The sequence below is a fragment of the Dromaius novaehollandiae genome, chromosome Z (assembly GCF_036370855.1).
Source record: "Dromaius novaehollandiae isolate bDroNov1 chromosome Z, bDroNov1.hap1, whole genome shotgun sequence".
NCBI lineage: Eukaryota > Metazoa > Chordata > Aves > Casuariiformes > Dromaiidae > Dromaius > Dromaius novaehollandiae.
Window position 1 is genome coordinate 67,196,700 of NC_088132.1, and position 19,530 is coordinate 67,216,229.

Sequence of the window (19,530 nt, forward strand, 5' to 3'; positions counted from 1 at the left end):
CGGTGCCAGCGCTGCGCGGGAGCGCGGCTCAGTGTCGGCGGCGCTGGCCATGCCGGGCGGCGCGGCGGCGCGGAGCTGAGCCCAGCCCAGCGCGGCCGAGCCGCGCCGCGCCGAGCCGAGCCGAGCCGAGCCGAGCCGACCGCGCCGCGCCGCTGAAGGGCACCGGCGGGGCGAGGCTCCCCGCGCTTCCCCGCGGCCGGGGCGCGCCCGCCCCGCAGCATGGAGGCTGGGAAGCGCAGCTCCTCTCCCGGCAGCCGGGACGATGGCAGCGCTAACGCCTTCCCAGGCAAGCTGGCGGCGCCGGCGGAGAAAGCCCAGAGCAGCCCCGGCGGCGGGGGCAGCGGCGGCGTGAAGGAGCATGGCAACTCGGTGTGCTTCAAAGTGGACGGCGGCGGCGGCGAGGAGCCGGTGGTGGGTTTCGAGGACGCCGAGGGTCCCCGGCGGCAGTACGGCTTCATGCAGCGGCAGTTCACCTCCATGCTGCAGCCCGGGGTCAACAAATTCTCCCTCCGCATGTTCGGGAGCCAGAAGGCGGTGGAGAAGGAGCAGGAAAGGGTTAAAACTGCGGGGTTCTGGATCATACACCCCTACAGCGACTTCAGGTGAGTGCGGGGCTCCGCGGCCCGCCGCCGCCTTCCGCGGCCGCGCTGCACAGGTGCCCGCTCCGCCGCGCGGCCCCGCGGGGGCAGCGGCCCGGCCGGCTCCGGCCTCGCCGCCGGAAACTTCGGCGCAAGACGGCGCTGCCGGCGGCGCCGCGGCTCCCGGCGGGCCGGGCTCGGGGCCCCTCGTGCGCCTTCTCGGGGCGGCTGGCGGCGCTCTCCAGCGTGCTGCTCGCGGGGCCGCCCGGCCCGGCCCGGCCCGGCGGGGGGAGACGGTCCGCGGCGCCGCCGGCTGCGGCGCGGGCCGAGGTCGCGCGCGGTCCCCTGGGGCTCGGTGGCGGTGACAGACGGCTTCGTGCCGCGTCGGCGTGAGGCGTCTGCCGGCCGCGTCCGTGCACCCCAAACAGTTATTCGTGATTGCCTTAGGGTGGCATCGAGGAAGCACGTCTTTGTCCGAGTTCACGTAAAATGACTTTAGCCAAACTGGAGCTGTGTGTGAAACTGTGTTTTTACAGGTAAACCGCCAAATATTATGCTGAATTAGAATGTAGCTTTCACGGCAATTTGGGTGTATGCAAAATCGGAGTGGTCTCATGGCAAGCAGCGCGAGTAAATTCCCAAGGAGAGAGATTTCTGCTTTAAAATTTATTTCAAATGAAGGATTGTTTCATTTCGCTGTATGTGTGAACTTTGTAAATTTAACGCTCTGTGATATTTGCTGAAGAAATATCAGTGCCGTTAAGCGTATTTGATCAGCGGATTCAGTTGACCAGTCTACATGTATATAATAACAAGTGAATCTCATTGGAGACCGTTTTTTAAAAAGAAAATCTAGAGCGTTCAATAGTTACATGGATCTTTTAAGAAAAAGTAGGTTAAAGAGAACATGCTTCAAAAAGAAATGAAATACTTTTAAAGTCTGAGTTTCTTTGGGACTACTCAGAGTGAGGTGTTAGGTGGTGAGTTGTGCTGGCACCTTGCAGTTGAGCCCGAGAGCTGTGCAGCTACTAGTACAGAGCAGGGCAGGCACTCAATTATGGCTCAAAATCATGCTTCACATCCCTGCTTCGTCCTGGCTCCCTGGGGCAATAAGCTGCACTAGTTCTTTTCCTGGAGAAAAGCCTTTTCCCCCTTGCACGCCAGCCCCGCTCCACTAGCAGGTGCGTTGAGGGGGAGCGAGCCAAGAGGCCGCCCACTCCCTCTCCGCCAACGGGAGAGGGGAACCAGCAGGTCACCTCTGGTGTGTGGCTAGCGTGCGTAGGGGATTACGGGTGTCTGATACCCTCCGACTTCCCTGCATGTGTGCTTGAGTAACTTTATTCATGTGAGGATGCCATTAAAATGAATGAGATTATTCTTGTGAATAAATTCACTCATTTCATTGTAAGCTTGGATTCTGAGCGCGGTACACAACAGCACAATATTTCAGGCAATATGAGATTAGGAATTGTATTTTGAGCCATGTAACTTTTAAAGCTAATATATAAAATGGGTGATAAGTATATTGATTCTGTTTTATTACACGAATATCTTCTAATTCTATCCTAATTCCTCCTGTGGGAGGGTTTACAGATCATAGCTTATATTTATTTATTTTTTTCAATAGGAGTAAACGACACTTTGCAGGTCTGTGGTCTGCCTATTCTGAAATTAACTGTATTTTGTGGCTTTTCTTAATGTGTTTTTCTTTTTATTAGATTTTTTTTTAAAAGAATAAAGATGAAGCTCACAGTTTTTCGTTGGTCTTGGGATGATTCCCAGGCCTGATCCAGAGATAATTTTTTGCCATTAGGACTGTTTCAGTGAGCAATCTAAGATGTTTATGTTGTTTCTCCTGAAATAAATTTAATTGTATAATAGAACTACCCTTTTTGGGTGGCAGGATTTATAGAAATGGATAAAGAAGTCATAATATATAGTATATTCGTCTTCCGATATACCAGAATAAATGCATATGTAAGGGTGGAGTTGTTCTCATTTATTTTTGCATGTGATGTTGTAACATGCAATGTTTGTATATAGACAAGCTGTAAAGATTCCAAAGAGGTATTCTAGTTTCACCAGTATTTTAATAACACCAAGGGAAAGAACTAAATTTGCTGTCAAAACAACAACAAAAATGTAAAAAGCTGAATATTTTACAGAATGGGAACAATTAGAGTAAGTTTGTAAATGTAGCTATTATTAGGATGTTTGTAGCACATATGAAAATTGACATCACTATAAATTTTGAGTATATGCACACTTAGGAGACTATTGGGTTAACCATGTCAGGTATGGGAAAATTCTGATATAGGTTCTTGTAGATTTTAATTTATTTTCCTGTTTTTCTAGTTGTGAATACTTTCCTACTGAATATGTTGAATACTTTGATGCATTTGGTTACATTAATTGACCACATTCACTCATGGTTTTTATGAAATTTTATGTATTTATCTACACACTGAAAAACATTCTGGTGTGTAGTTTGAGGAAAGGGTATTCCTTCATATAGTCTTTCACCCTGCCCTCTTTTTTGGTATGAACAGAAATGTGGAAAAATACATGTATAAACTCAATACTCCATGAATTGGTTGCTAACAGCCTTGCTGGTTTTAGTGTCTAGTTTTATGGTTCTTTGGTCTGTTTCTGCTTCAGAGAAGAATTTACTCTTTGTTAAATATCCTTGGAGAAATAAATTCCATAAGTATTACATATTTTTTGCATAAGAGGACTATTTCATTCCTGGTTGTCCTTTACCAGTCTTCTGAGGTTAATGTCCAGTTTGAAAGCTGTTATGTAAACTGAGCACCTAATACACATCAAAAACAATAAAAGAGCTCTGTTTATCTCTTCACAGCTGTGGTTACTGAGTCTGTAAACCTGGACAAGAATTCCTTGTAACTGTAAGACTCACAAAAATGAATTTATCATTAGCATTTTGGTTAGAGTTTATTGAAGTCCTGCATGCTTTCTGTGAGATACCAGGTGCCTTCAGCTGGATCCACTCACAAGTATAAGAACAACCGCACAAGGAAGCGTTACAGCACTGACCCATTGGTCTCGCAGCCCCGAAATGAAAGCAGCACAAAGCCGATGGGAGAGCTGAGTAACCGCAAATCATTCTTTTGCTTTCATACATGTTTCAGTCATTTAATAGCAGAGCAATGGTGGGCTTGGGGTTTGGGTGACTTACAGTTTCACCAATACTTACAAAGCCAGATATATATGTGCCTGATTTGTGAAGTGAACCCCTGACAATTAATTTCTTGGTGTCCTTAGACACATCACTAGTTCCATGAACTTTCAGTAGTCTTGCTTATGTGTGCCCGGACTGTTGGGTCCAGCCTTATGGCATCTCCCTCCCTTCCTGTCTGCGAGTACGTAGATAAACTCACACTTTCATAGAAATCTTGTGTTTATACTGCATCAGTCAGATCATCTGTAGTATGTGATCTAAAAAGAAAACGAAGAGATGTTACCTCCAAAGTCACAAGAGAGAGGCACTTTTTAAAGAGAGAGAGAGTGATTTGAGAAAGAATGATTGGGAATAAAATGTGTGTAAATAAATGTAGCCTTCACACTCTGATGGTTACAAATGGTCTTTAATTTGATGTTTGGGAACAGACTTTGTATTAAAGCAGGGACAAAATAAATTAACTGGTTTGAAGATGAAGTGAAAAAAGACTGTGAAATGGAGTTGTCTGATAGTGGTGGATAAGAAGGTGCAATGCAGGTGATGCTAGAAGTCTTCTTTCCTATATAGAAAATTACAAAGTATGAACTGTTTTGCAACAAGAATCTATAGCCATTTTATATTGAAAGAGTCTGAGTAACTTCTTACCTATTTGAGGAGCACAAGGATAACAGAAAAGTAAAAGTAGAGCTAATTTTAAAATTTGAACAGAAATTTTTGGAGCGTAGTGAATAGTAAAGGTGTGCCAGATTCAAAACTTAAATACCATGCTTCTTTAAATGTTTATTTTATTTATTAAATGTTTATTTTATATATACATCTTAGGATTACATAAACCTTTTTTGATACTCTACTTATTATACCTATAGTTTAAACTTTAAGAAGCTTAGGGTAAGCACTTTGTCCCTCTCTTACCATGCCTGTAATGTCTCCGTTGAAGCTAATGAGATTTATCTTTTTGTGAGCTGTTACAAACTTAGGTTTACACAAAGTAGTAGAGTTGGAAACTAATACTATTTGTGATTAGAATAAAATTTATTCTATCATACTTCTTATATAATTTATATAGGTACATGTATATAAAATCAAGTATGTAAATCATTTTGGTTTATATTAAATAGATCAGTTAAAAATTAGTGTGGTTTTGTAGTGGGTACAATATGTCACTGGTAGTGTAGGAGTCTGAAATATCTGTAGTTTTGTATCCTAAAGGTAGTCATCTCAAAGTCTCATTACATATTTAGGATTTGTGATACGGTTCTCTTCCAGTATTCATACTTTTGAATTATTTGCTGATACGCTGATTATCAGGCATTTATAACTATACTGTATACATTCTTTGCACAGACTAATTACTTTTTTATGACCGTGAAGCACATTTGAGCTAGGACTATCCTTCATATATCTTTTTCTAAATACTCTTGTGACAACAATCACTTTTATTTATATTAAAAAAATCGCTACAGTTAAACTCTTTATCTTACATGAACAGTTACTCTTTGTGCATGACTAAAAATAGAGAAATGTTCAGTATTTAAAAAATTATTAGCAGTGTTTGGCTTTTTGTTTGCTACATTCCAACAATTTTTGTACTTTACTGTTGTAAATGCCCTGAAGCATAAAATGATGAATTTGTACCAATAATCTATCTTAATTCATTTTTAATATCAGAAAATTCTTCCTGACAGTAAGTTCTATTACATTTCATAATAGTTCCCCAGGTAAAACACAACTCCCATAAAGGTAAGCATTTTAAAGTAAGCTGAACCAAAAATGAGCAACAAAATGTTTTATTGGAAATGCTTTGATGTGGAAATGGGCCAGAAAAGCATTAGGTTCTTTTTCATCTCCAGTTTCTATAATTTTTAATACTGCATAATGCCTCATCATTGTCTTGTCACTGATTGATTTGTTATGAAATCTAGTTGCCTGAAGGTAGCCACTGGCAATTCTTTTTGTACCAGTTGTTAGCATGGATGTGTGAAAATGGATATTTAGATGCATATGATGTTCTTTGGGGTCCATGAGGATCCTGTATTCTTGTCCCCTGTGTGATTTTCTTCCAGGATTGCAGAGGAAATCGTGCTGAATCCACCCGAGGTCAGTGCAGCAGCCACTTACCTTCTGGGCCTCTAGGGGTTATGGGAAGGATTACGCCTTCATTTATGTAAAGGAAGCGATTCATTTTATTTATAAATATCCTTCTGTATCTAGATAATGCAGAATTACAATGCATGGCTTGAGCTTGCATATCTGTCCAGCATTTCACAAGTTTTATTACGTCTGCTATAGTCTTGGAATACCAGTCCAACAAACAGTCTTTTACAGAGTTCACGTACGTAGAGTAATATTTACAGCACAGAAAGCTTGGTAAGCTGAACTCAAATAAATAACTTCTGAGTTCTCTGATGTACTTTTAGTTTAACTTGGAATGTTCTGGGCATCACCTGCAGCATCTATGAATAAGTACACAAATACCTTTTTTCTGCAGGATGCTTGAAAATTCAACCTCTTTACAATCTAAATAAAGGCAAATGTGTGTGTCGTTGCTTTGGGTTATGTTTAAAAAAAACCCGACCACCAAACCATACCAAAATGTCATAGAATTCCTGTGGTTAAAAGATCATGGGGGAGGGTTTATATCTGAGTCTTTAAACTTTGACCCAGAATGCTCAATAACATCAGACTCTCTTTCATTTTTCTGATTTTGTTTTGACAATGGTGGGGAAAAAAAGTGCTTGATTAGTATTATCTATATATGTACTTGCTGAAATTTAGACTTCATTAGAGCAGCATCATACTTAGGCTTGTGGGAAAAAAATTACTAATTCTGTTATTCACATTTTAGCAAGATTAAACATTTTTGAATGTTCACTAGCAGTTTATGTGTTAGCTAATCAAAGTAAGTGATACAGTTATGTCAGTGCAGGGGTATTTTATTTCAGGTTTCTTGGACATCAGTGTATGGAGAGAACTATGATTTAGAATATGATATGAAAGTACGGCATAGTAAATAAAGGTCTGACTCTAGGATTTTGTTTGGGGTTTTGGTATTTAAAAAGCTGCATAAAATACACATAATGTTAAATGAGTTGCTTACTTGTTTTTTTTAATATAAAATCTTATTTAAATTTGGGTAGCTCAATTTTTGATTGTTCGGTCTAGGTAGAGTTTTTGATGTACCCAGAAATAGAGACCTATGAAATAAGAGGTCACTTAAAAAGCATGAGTCTTTACCTCTGTATTTCAGTTTACCTAAGATAGGTGACATTGTGAAATCTAATTAAACTTTGTCAGCTTCTTTTGAAAGGCTTGATTTGAGCTGTACTGTAGGACAGAATATTTTTAGAGAGGAAGGTATAATATGAAATTCAGTAGAGAAACATACTTCATTTGTTGTAAGTAGCAGTATCCATTCTCATCTGTGCTTTCACTCAACAGAATGCTTGAGAGCCTTCTGTGTCAACATACAGTTTTGAGAGAGAAGAAACTCTTAACCTACTTTGCAGTGTTTAATTTTTAACCTGACAGTACAGTTCTCGTTAATTGCTTGAAAGTCCTTTAGCTGTCTATTCCCTGATTCTTTCCCAGAGGCATGATTTAATTTTAAAAATCATAGTGTATTCAGCTCTAATTATTGGAGGGCTCATTCTAGACACATAGCAAGGTATGTTAATGACCAAAAAATGTATCAGCTGGAGTCAATGTCAGTACTACCTCAAGGACACTGTCATTTAGCTTCCATAATATCTCTCTTAATATCTTTTAATCTGATAATAGTCAGATTCAGTCAAGCTGCACGATATTTTGAAATAATCTTTTCTATTCCTGCCTTGGTTAGCAATGCAACTGGAACAAGGCTGGAGTAAACTTGTGTTCAGAAAATGTTCATTTGATTATCAAAGAAAGGCAATCTGTTTCCGCTATAAGACCACCATAAGACCAAAGACTTCTTATTTTTGCCAGTTAAAATTCCCACAATTGGAGTTGCAGCCTATAGCTAAGAATAGAATTTGGTTCTTATTGTGTTAACTTCTGTTCCGCTTATGAGGATGTCTTATCTAATGAATCATGTTGTTTAACAAAAAATTTGATATGCTATTGGAATTTAGCATACTGCTGATATAGTAACAAATTTTAAAACCCTAAAGGAACATCATATTTATTAAAAAAAACTTACTCTTACTAAGATATTTTGTTGTGAGCTGAAAAAGCACAGGTTGCTTTATGCTCACAGTCAAGGTTAGTTTAATATATAAAATGATAGTGAAGTCTGGCACTGTCAGGAACGAGTATTTTTTGAAATGATGTAATTTAAAATAACCAATATACAAAAAAAAGTGTTTTGACTTTTTTTTTAAAGTTTTATTATTCTTCTTCATCCAGTTCTTAGTCTGAAATCTACTGAAGCTTTTGCTTGTGCTAAACTTTGAGGATCTGAAGAGCCCCACATAAATAAAATGTGACCACAGCATTCATGAATTTGAGGATCAGATCTCCAAATTCTATACATAGCATGTGCTGGTTGCCTCCAGATTTTTTTTTTCTCCTGTCAGCAAAGTATTAAAGTATTTAAAGTTTTGATGCTGCCTTGATTTGTTATGTAGTATCTTACAGTACCTTATCAGATCCTCAAGGAAGCAGCTTTCTGTGGCGTGACTGCAACACTGGAAAGTGTTGTTTTGATATGATCTGAACATTGAGCAAATCTGTAGATCACAGTAAATTTAGGGAAATATTTCGTAGGATGTAAATGATAAGTGATTGTTCTAACTTGCTCTAGATCAAAGCTATGGGAAATATAGAGAAACTTTGTAAGATAGAATAAGATCTTTCCAGCCTTGTACCCAGGAGATGGAATAAATGGCACAGATGGAAGATCATGGGGAAGTAATCGTTTGCACATGACTGCTGTGACATTTTCTCTCAGGCCATAAAGTGTCTTCTGTCTGTCTTTTTATTCCAGGAAGACTGACGGTTCCTCTGGTAGAAGAATTACTGCAAAACCAACACTAGGCCATACTACCCTCTAAAACATCTTATTACTGCCTGGCAGACTTGCAGGCTTCTGGGTTCCCCAAACACATCGTGGGCTATAGGTGCCTTGGGCAGGCTGCACATGTTCTTTGTTTGCATTTGATTCCTCTGTGAAGATAACACATCCCAGTTTGTCTGTCGCTCTGGTTGACCTTTTCTTTAATGCGAGACAAACTCAGTAGCAAAACAAAGATTTCTTTGCTAAGATTTAGGATTAATCTTTAAGATGTAAAAACCTGGGAAACCATACATCAGTAAACATCAGTATTAAAATAAATAAAGCATGTATAGCTCAAGCTTAAATTAATAGTTGGGTGTCTAAGTGGTTACTTAGCTCACCAAGAATACTTTTGAGAGGTCCCATTTTTCAGAGCTATATGCCCAGTGTTTATAGAAAGCCTGTTGTCTAGGTGGCTCCCTAAATAGTGAATCCTGCTTTTTCTGTCATTTATTTATATCATTTCTGATGGTCTAGTTTTCAGATAGTGAAATCCTGCTATAGACACCTTGTAGTTCTTATCTGAAAGTTTGCAAGAGCATGGAGATGTAGTCCCTGACACATCATCTGAGTAGTCTTTTTCTTTCTTTCTTTCTAACTTATTTCCCTCTTTCTAACTTATTTCCCTCATTCTCTTTTTCCTTCCCTATCCGCTGTCCCTTCCTAGAGATACAAGGCAATTTGAATCCCTTTATACAAGTGTAAATGTTGTTTTGATGGTTTATTTAAATTTAGCTCTGCTATGTGGTTTTCCATTCTCATTGAGCCTGTTAGCTAGGAGATCTTGAGCTCCTAGGCTAAATTCTCCCTCGTAGTCTGAGCTAGGTGTTCTCTGTAGTGTCTTGGAGTTTGTAAACGTGTACATTATATAATTAAAACATTTAATTGTATGCACATTCTGTGTTGTCCACCATTTGGGCACATCAGCAGCTTTCTATTGAGAACATGTCTGATGCAATTGAACATGCTATTAACATAGACCTGGTAACAAGATACTCTGGCCAAATTGTCCCTTCAACCCATTTATAGACAGCTTGGGGATTCTTGTATTGCATACATCTATCATATTAAAGATATAATTAAAGGAACGCGCTTACTGTAATGTAAAGGGAGTGCAGTGTCAAGAATAAGCACTGCCAGATGGTAGGCAATCTAACAGAGCATTTAAAAAGGGTCAAAATATGAAAATGTCTGAAATCCAATGGCTTATTAAGCAATAGACTTTGCATGTGTGGGACAAGTGAGATATAAGTAACCTAATTTAGATGCCCACATGACCAAAGTCAGCTTTTAATTGCATGCATTCTGTCAGCGAATATCTGAAGTGTGTGTTTTTATTTACCTATAGCTGTTTATTAAAATTAGAGCAGAATAGTAAATGTAATGGTATGCATTATATTACTTAGGAGTTGAAAAATTGAGTAGGACTTGTATGTGTATTTATGGAAGTAGTGAATTTATTATGATGGCTGATCTCTGTGAAACAAAAGAAAAATGCTGAAGACAATTTCAAAGCAGTTAACGTTGAAAAGAATTAAATCTGGTACCTAATAACTGTCTTATTTTGTGTGCATTCTGGTAATGGGGTAACTAGAATCTGCATCCACCTCAAAACATTTTACTTAATTAGACATAAACTAAATACAACATAAATGATGACTAAATCTGGTTAAATGTCCTGGTTTTTACTGTGATATTTAAGGATATTACCTATGAGTTTTATTTTTTTTTCTGCTCTTTTAAACTGAACACAAGAATTCATCTGTTCTTGTTTCCTAAAGGTGTGTTTTCCTGTAGCCTGCCTATATGCTGCGCTCTGTCCTTTGCATGCAAGCTAATTTTCTTTTGGTGACAGATGATTCTCATTAGAACAGGTCTTGGAAATACCCCATCAGTATACTGTCTGTCAGTGATATTCAGTGATTTCTACTCATCTCCCCCCATTCCTGAGGACTATATTAACACTGCTTTATATGACCATGGTTGTTTCTATCACTTCTAAGCTGCAGCCAACTTTTTATGTTCTAGACAGGGTAGATCAAATTCATCTTTTTGTAGAAAGGATGGATGAACTGCGCTTTTCCTCCCACACTTCTTATTGTAGCACGACACAGTTCAGCCTCGTTTTGAGGGAGGAGAGCTAACTTGGTGGAACTGGAAAGGCCAGTAGGGCCAGGAGGTACCCTCAGTCTGCCTAAAATGGTAGCAGGTGTTACTGCTGGGGCTACTGACTTGAAGCCTCTTTTGTACCTTTTTTGAATCTAGCGATTCCGTCAAGTGTCACTGAATTACAGCTCACCTCGACATTGAATGGATGTACTGATTTTATGCCACTGGCAAAATAACTAAACGGAAAAAGATATTTAACTTAGTTTGATATTTCCAGGACAAAATCCTCCATTTATGGGAAGGCTCTGAAAATATACGTTCTGTCTGGTGCTCTGCACATGATGTGCAAATCTTTTTCCAACATCCTGTAGAAGTTAGAAGCCTGTCTGTCTGTCTTCGGATTTCGGAGGAAGTTTGGGACCTAGATACTTGTAAGCATCTGATGTCAGTGCCTAAATACCTTTTAGAATTCCAGCCATAAGGAACCTTAAAGGGTATAACTGATTTAAAAAAAAAATTACGTACGAGTTCTATGCATTTTCTGAATTAGTATATCAGAATAATTTGAATATGCTTCATGTTTCATGTCAGTTAGATCATATATTTTGATTTTGCAGTTTATAAATCAGTATTTTTCTAAGATTCTGATGATCATTTTTCGCCTTCACTTTCTTGCTTTTTTCCACCAATTAATTATTAACATTTATTTGTCTTTTCTAATTATTGTACATCTTTAGCTTAGATCTGTTTGAATAGTTCATAATTCTCTGTCTTCCAAGAATTAAACAGAAATATTTGGCTAAATTAATTTTTGTCTTTCTGGAGGAATATTGGCTTGTGGCTAAAACCTCTTTGCAGATCTCCAAAGTAAAATGTTTTGATTTGCTGGAAGACAGAAACCTATTTATTACATTTAGACAGCTTCATTCTGAGTGAATATGAATGGAAGATAAAGATGGACATCTGGTGTTTTATCCACCATGGTAAAGGGAATGGCTTTTTTTGTTTTGGTTTATCAAAGCAACAATCATCTGTCTGTATGGTAGTAAATAGCTTTCTTGTTACTTTCTCCTGTTGTTTATAGTTAAGGTCATAGGTCCCTGACCAAAGTTTCTTTGAGTGCTTATTTTAGAGCAGCTTATCAGTGGCTACAATTATAGCCAACTTTACTTGCAGGCAAACACTTTCCCTTGTCACCCTTAACCTGTGCTCTGTGTGGCTGATCCAGAGAGCTACCACTGGAGCTGTGCAGCGTCACTAAGGCATATGGAATACTTTGCTTGAACTCTCAAAGATCAGAGAAGGAGAATTTTTGTACCATGACACTTCAAAGTCAATTGTGAAAAACAAAACACTCTATCAAAATATAAATCTTGCTAGTGGAGAAGTGGATTATTAAATTATTCTCTTTTATATTTTTTTCTCATAAATATTTATAGGTGAAGCATGTAACAAAGCCTGTGGTTAAGTTTGAGCTAGTTTTCAGATCTTAATATCTTTATCAATCTTTTATTTTTTCAGGCTGAAAACTGACATGTTTCTTCACATTTCAAAGTGATTTACTCTCTTTTTTATAAAGAAAAGCATAGGTGGAGGAAAAACTTTTTTTTAATACACGTATTTTGTATAACAACTTTACTTTAGATGGTTCTGTCTCAATGAAGATAGAATAGAAACTTATAAAGTTACTTAAATTTTATGTTGGTAGCCGGTATCTTCCAGTGGTTCAACAAAAATTTCGTTTGACTAATTGAAAACAAAATAGTTAACAGATATATCTCAAGCCTACAATCTGCCACCATTCAGTAAGTACTTTCAATACATAGGTTTCTAAATTAGATTATGTTTTTAGGAATGGATTGTGACCATACACTGCAGTGTTGCATATACCTGTAACAAACTGCAATATAATCTAATTTTTAAATTGGAACTGCGGAAAGGATATGACTAGCAGTGCTTCTGTTGGCAAAGGTGTATTGGAAGGAGAAAAGGCAGGGCAGAATTCTGCCTCACTGCCTGTAACAGCTGCTATGTAATATAAGAGGAGTGCCTGACACTGCAGTTTATCTCAGGTTTTGCAGATCAAAAAACGCCTAATAAATGTTGGGGGGGTTGGTTTTTCTGGTTTTGTTTTTTTGCAAGTCATTTGATCATTTGCTTTTTTTAAGAACAGCCAAAGCCATTCCATTGGAAAAAACCTTGTTCCTTTATACTGAATTAAATTGTAAAAGAGCTATTCAGGAAACCATTTCATTGCACTAGCTACTGCGTTAGAGACAGATTCTATATCCCCAGAAACTTAGTTTACGTTCCCAACCTCCAGCCTTTGCTGAGCTTCTTTCAAGTGCATTACATGAGCTTTCTCTCAGGCCTGCCTGCGTAGAGCTTGCTGGAGGTAAATAGCCTGGAAAGAAGACAACAGGAGCAGAGGTAAAACTAACAAGGTCACGGTTACTTAGGCCAATAACTACAACATCTTTGAACATCATATATTCTCTTTCTTATTTGCTTAGTTTGCTTTTCTGGGTTTTCCTTTTTGTTTTAAACAAGTGAGTATTGGGTCTAGCTATCGCTGTTCTGCCTAGCTACATGATTAGTTGATTTGTTTTGGCAGTGCCGGCAGAAAGCTATGCTGTCAAAAGGATGGTAAATTGAAGTGTGCACTATGTAAATTGGGAAAATTTAAAGAAATGTTAAAATTGTTAAGCAGAGGAAGTAGTTCTTCATTGCATCTGTTTAAATACTGTCTAAGGCAAACAGCTAGCGGAGAGACCAGGATACAAGTTGAATAATGAAAAAGTTAGGGATTTCTGAATGCGATTAGAGTGAAGAAGAGAAACCTACAACAGCTGCTTTTCATTTATGGTAAGGGCAGGCATTTTTAGTGTATAAAGTGGTGGTGAAACTGAATGTTGAAATTCCTAGTTGAGCATTTTTCTTCCTATCTGATCATTAGTACAGAATTCTTAAGGTGTGTCACCATGTAAGGGGTATCATAATAAATACACATGGGGAAACATTTGAAGTGACTTATGGAAGATTGCGTCTGTCATTTCTTAAGATGCTTTGTGCGGTATACATTGTATTTTCAATCAGTGGATGTTTTATAGATATTAACTGAATTAACTTATTTATATTAACTGAAATTAATAGAATTTTCAGCTCATGCATTTGAGCATGTGTGCTGATCTTTCCTTTCAGCCATCAGATCAGGAAGCAAAACCATTCAGCCCAGGTGCTGAAAATGCAGATTCATTTCCATCCTCTGCTGGAGAGGATTTTAACCTCTGCATTCACTTTGCACAGCACTTCTGGCATTGATACTTTCAGTATCACCTGTCAGAGTTGTTCCGCTTTGATAGAGCAAAAAATTGAGGAGAACTCTCTAGTCCAATGGTTAACTTACTCATCCAGGAAGAAGATTGTGGTTTCTGCTGTAGTTTGCATGTGTTTAAGCAAAGGAGAACATGCCGACAGAGTACCTCACTTCAGGAGATACCCCATGCCTTGGGGCTTATGAATTTTGTGCTCAACTGGCCACAGATAGATGAGGGAAAGTGATATGTATTTCTTGGACTTCGGTCAGTGTTCCTGGTATTGAGCTATTTTGCAAAAGGGGGATGCATGTGGCATTATCTCAATGGCTTCTTATCTAGCTCTCTTGTGAATTTGATCTTTTCCTTTGCTTTTCTAAAAAGTGTCTGAAATATATTTTAATCCTTTTTTATCCAAGTAAAAGCAAAAACAAACAAAACCATTATTTTGATTTGATTATAACCAATTCTTCATTTTCCCAAGTTATTTTCACAACAAGCATAAGAGTTCTTAATACATCACTAAAATGATATTTTATTTTAAAATGACATTTAAATCAGATTTAATTGCCTTTTGAAACAAATAGTTTACTGCAACCTATGATCCATGGATTATAAAACAATCTACTTATTCTTAAAATGACATTTTCACTTATTTTAAAGGCGGAGTTGACAATATTGTTCCATTCTCGACAATTATGTTTCTATTTGAAGAAACAGGGGCTTTGGAGCCAAAGGTCAGCCACATATAATTATAATATGGAGTAATAATTTAACCTGATGTATAGATGCTATCTCAATTACTTATACTTGTGTTAGAATTTTGTACATCTGAGTAGATACGTAAGAGGTGTATAAATATTCCGTCATGTATATTTTTCTTCACTCATGATGTAGGACTAAACAAAAAAAGTCTTTATAGGTAAGCCATCAACTTGTTCCATACCTACTTTTTTTTTCTCTTTCCCCCCTATCTCTGTGGTGTTTTTCCCTTCAAAATATCTGAAGACTTCTTCATTTTTTAGTTTAAGCATAGTGTGTTAATGTATGCCCGGTCTTACTTGCAATGATTTTTTTTTTCAAGAATTGATGTACCATATTTTACCAACTGAAAATTCATGTTTGAGGTTGCTTGTCAGTTCCTACTGTATCTCTACAGTTATATGCATGGAGACAGTTTTTCATTTCCAAGTAGCAGAATTAAATTGTTAGTAGTAGCAGTAGGTATGTGAAATCCCAGAAATCTTGGTGGCTGATGTGAACTAAGTTGAGGGTCTTAGTCCTTTTTCTTATTGTGAGAAGCATTCACCTCACAAAACTCATTTTACAACTCTTTTGGTGGTCACCAGTCCCCCGTGACTGAGATGTACCAACGGCTACTGAGGAGTGTCTTACCGTCATCCCCTTTCCTGTCTCTGAGGATAAACAGAGAACATGGACTTTCCCCTATCAGCAGAAACTTTAAAGAGGATACTCATAATTGGGGGATTGAATCAGTTAAAAATTTATTAAAGAACAGTGCTAAATTCTGTTATTCTGAGGTAAACCAGTGGGTTAACATATTAATATTAGTTGGCATGTTAGGCATAGGGCTATTGCAGATTTCTGCCATTTTGTAGAAAATTTTAAGGTTGACCGCCCCCCCCCCCAAAAAAAAAAACCCTTAGTCTTTTTCTTTTTTTGATGGAGTCTGAGTTAAATTACCTTCCTTTTCACAGGATATTTTGTTGGCATGGATTACAGAAGGTTTCTCCCACATTAAGTCTCTCGATTTCTACTTAATATAGAGGCATCCTAAATATGATGTTCCTAAACAGTACTTTTAAAATTAAAAACACTACAAAATTCTTAATGCATGTGTTCCAACATGAGAATTCACAGTATTTTGCAGCTGAGATATTTTTAGATCTGTCTCTTTCAAGCTGTTTCTGATGCCTGTAAATTGGTCATTTCTAATTTGAGAATATGAATGCTTTTTTACAAGTGTTCTACTACAAAAGTTTGCTGTCACTTAAAGAATTGGTATACTGGCAAGTCATGTTTGGTTTAATGGTTTCTAATATGAAATTGAAACAAATCAGTTAGAGTACCTACACAAGACATTGCCTCATATCGAGAGGTTGTAGTCTAACAGTTTGAGGAGATGGGATAAATTTCAAGGAGACACATTACCTGTGCTGTGAGGCATGCTGATGCAGAAGCAATTTTGATGAGCTGAAATCTTTTTATTTTGATCAGAGTACAGGTCGGCATAGACCGCTTTTTTCCAGCATAAAAGCCATTTGTGTGTTCTCACTGCTCCTCAACAGTTCTCCCTAGTCAGTAGCTACCTGGCTGGGAGCACTGCCCTGTATTTCGCTGAGGAATGGGGCGAGAGAAAGAAGGAGCTGTGTGAAGACTGGGGAATTCCAGAGTAGTATCAGAACTGCACTCAGAATAATCCACCGTTCTTGCCCAAGGTTAAGTGGAAGTCAGGCTTTAATTTTTCTACTGTAGTTTAATAAGTTTCTCTGGGTGAAAAGCAACTGCAAACATCAGATGTATTCCATCACTGATGGAAGGGGATTATTGGCTAAAATCAAAGAAAGAGTCATTTTTATTAAATAAAAATGGCATACTGCATAATTTTCTCTTTGTTCTCTCCATCCTCCCCTCCCATATGCAGTGAGGGCAATATTAATCCTTTTATTTTTCCATCTCAGGAATCTAAGACTTAATTTTTTAATATGTGTAAAATACTTTAAAAACTTTGGACAAAAGGTATTGCATGAGTACAAAAAATGACAAATCTTTTGGTGAAACATACACTGTTTTTGAATATTAGTAGAATTTACTGAAAAATATATATGTATCAGTTTTATTAGTTAAAGTCACTTTCTATGGGCAATACTATGATTTTCTGTTCTAGTAATCAAGAAAAAAACCCCCAAACTGTGAAGCATTCAAGCTTTAAACCTTGTGGTGGCCCTAACCAAATTCCATAACCAAAACCTTTTGAAAGTAGTAAATTAATGTTTGCTGGCTTTGCTGGGCTCTGATCAGGTCTCCCTGAGTACTGCATTCATCTAGTCATCTGCCTTGTGCATATAATCACAACAGAGCAAAACATTGCAAATCTCCACTGCTAAGTATTGAACAAAATCTCCTCTGTGTTTTGACATCAGTTAAAGCTCATGGAAAAAAAAATCTGAAATTATAAAACTTGCTAATTTTTACAGATAAAATTTCTACACATATTGTTTAGATACAATATATAGCTATATAAAAAAGAGGAGTCAGGACTGCAGAACTTTATTAATCTCTCTTTCAATCCTTTTCTGATAGCAGGTAGGAAGTAGTATCAATATAAGCAAAGGACTTCAATATTGGTCTAAAATCATGTGAAGATTTCTGGTGGTCCAGAAACTTCATTATTATTATTTTTTTAATTGCTTTTAGTCGTAATCAGAATGAAACAATTAGTCTGGAAGATTGCCGGGTCCAGCACTGCTTGTAATTCCTTCAGTGAAACTGAGTTTTCGGAACTTTAGGCTCTGCCTCATCCCAGACTCACTAGTCTCAGGCAAGTAGAGGAGGGCTTTCTGTTTTTTCAGCAGGCTCCATGTCTAATTCAGTGAAAGTTCATGGAGCTTGATTTGTTTCAAATTAAAAAAGAAATAGCAAATGTTGATGAAACGTTTTTGTCTGAGAGTGTCAAATACTTCTGCTTAGTCTCAGTGATGTTCCTGCAGTTCAAACTCAACACTTGAAGCTGATGAGATACTATTAGTAGGGTCATTCTTAAAGCTATTAGTACTCTACTGTACCGTTACTTTAACACTAATAGGAGTGTTGAAAGGAACCTGAAGGGAACTCCATTTCAGCCTTCCAAGATTCCTCATTTGTATTTATTTAGCAGAAGTTAAAAATTGTCAGAGTAGAAATAGAAGGGAATAAAGAATATAAATTAAGTTCCAGGAGAATTCAGGAGAGTCTTTAAAAAAATAAACCTTTTACCTCCCTAAAGCTTTGCAAAATCAAATACATTCAGATGAGGGAAAAGTTTTATCCATATAGAAGGACAACACAACAATAACCACAGAAATAACCTGTTTGGTAGCCCGAAACTAGCAAATGTGAAAAACAGTGACATTTCACTAGTTCTTTTAATGCATATGTATTAATGTGATCATAGAGCTAGATTAAGGAAATTTTAAAATTTGGAAGTTTTCAAATCAGAATATTGCAGCATTTTATAGTGTCTTTCACATTATACATCCAGAGGTCAGAACTTATAAATCATATACACAGAGATATCTCTAAGCCAAAATCATGGAAGCACTTCACCATGTACTTGCAAAATTTAAACAGAATTTGTTGCATAGCGGATGTTGAATGTATTATTTCTGAGCAAAATATAGGCAATTTAATTTCATTTAAATGCCTTTTTCCCAGAAGTAGTATGTTTTCCTCTGGATAGCAGGAGGCAAGCGTGAAAATCCTTTAAAGCGTGTGTGTGCGTGCGCGTGTATGTGTGTGAAGAGAGGGGCGGGGGAGAGGGAAGGAGAGAGAAAGAGAGACAGAAAGAAAATGAAAATGCATAGCTGGGCAGAAGGGAACGTCCTCACATTCAGGTTGATTGTGATGTGATTGCATGGCTGTGATTCAGAAAAGTTTTCAAGCACAGACACCTGTGCAACCATGGGAAGAACTAGGGTCTCTAAAGGAAAACTTCCCTTCCCTTCCCTTCAACACATGCCAGTGATTACATGCAAGTTACAGATGTTTTCAGGCATGTCTCACTCTCTGTTATAAAAAAAAAAAAACATTAATAGAGGTGTACAGCAAGAAGATGGCATCTCTTACGAAAATCAAATCCTGACTTGGATAATATCAAGTTTAGTGCTTGTTACAGTATGCTGTGATAAAGTTTTAAATTACTGTTGTTTCTAGTAAGATTGTTTTATTCTGTATAGGACATTGATTTCTGTGTTAGGTGAATTGATGATCCATGAAGGAAAAGAAATAAAGCTGTGTTTGAAGGTGAGAGGGAGAATGTCAGAGTATTCATTTCACTGAACCACTGAAAGTAGCCAGGTAAGAGATTTAACTAAAGAGGAGGCAGGTTTTCAATGGAAAAAATTTCTACAATTATTGCTTCTCTGAATAAATGGAGTAAAATCATCTCAGATTAATGGGACTTGTTTTGAAGGATATTTTTGAAGTAGTTTGAATGAACACCTTTTCTAAGGCTTCTGCTTTATAAGATGGCTGATGAATGTATGTGACTGAATTCCACAAAGATCAAGAAAATCTTTT

At 37.7% G+C, this 19,530-nt stretch overlaps 1 protein-coding gene across 1 annotated transcript in view; it reads left to right on the plus strand.

The window, feature by feature from the left end:
• Window positions 1-219: 219 nt before the first annotated feature.
• Window positions 220-19,530, plus strand: part of LOC112984010 (potassium/sodium hyperpolarization-activated cyclic nucleotide-gated channel 1) — a 208,519-nt gene continuing 189,208 nt past the window's right edge. Inside the window, exon 1 of the mRNA XM_064501737.1 lies at window positions 220-602. Coding sequence (XP_064357807.1) covers window positions 220-602 — 383 coding nt within the window. The remainder of the gene's footprint in view (window positions 603-19,530) is intronic.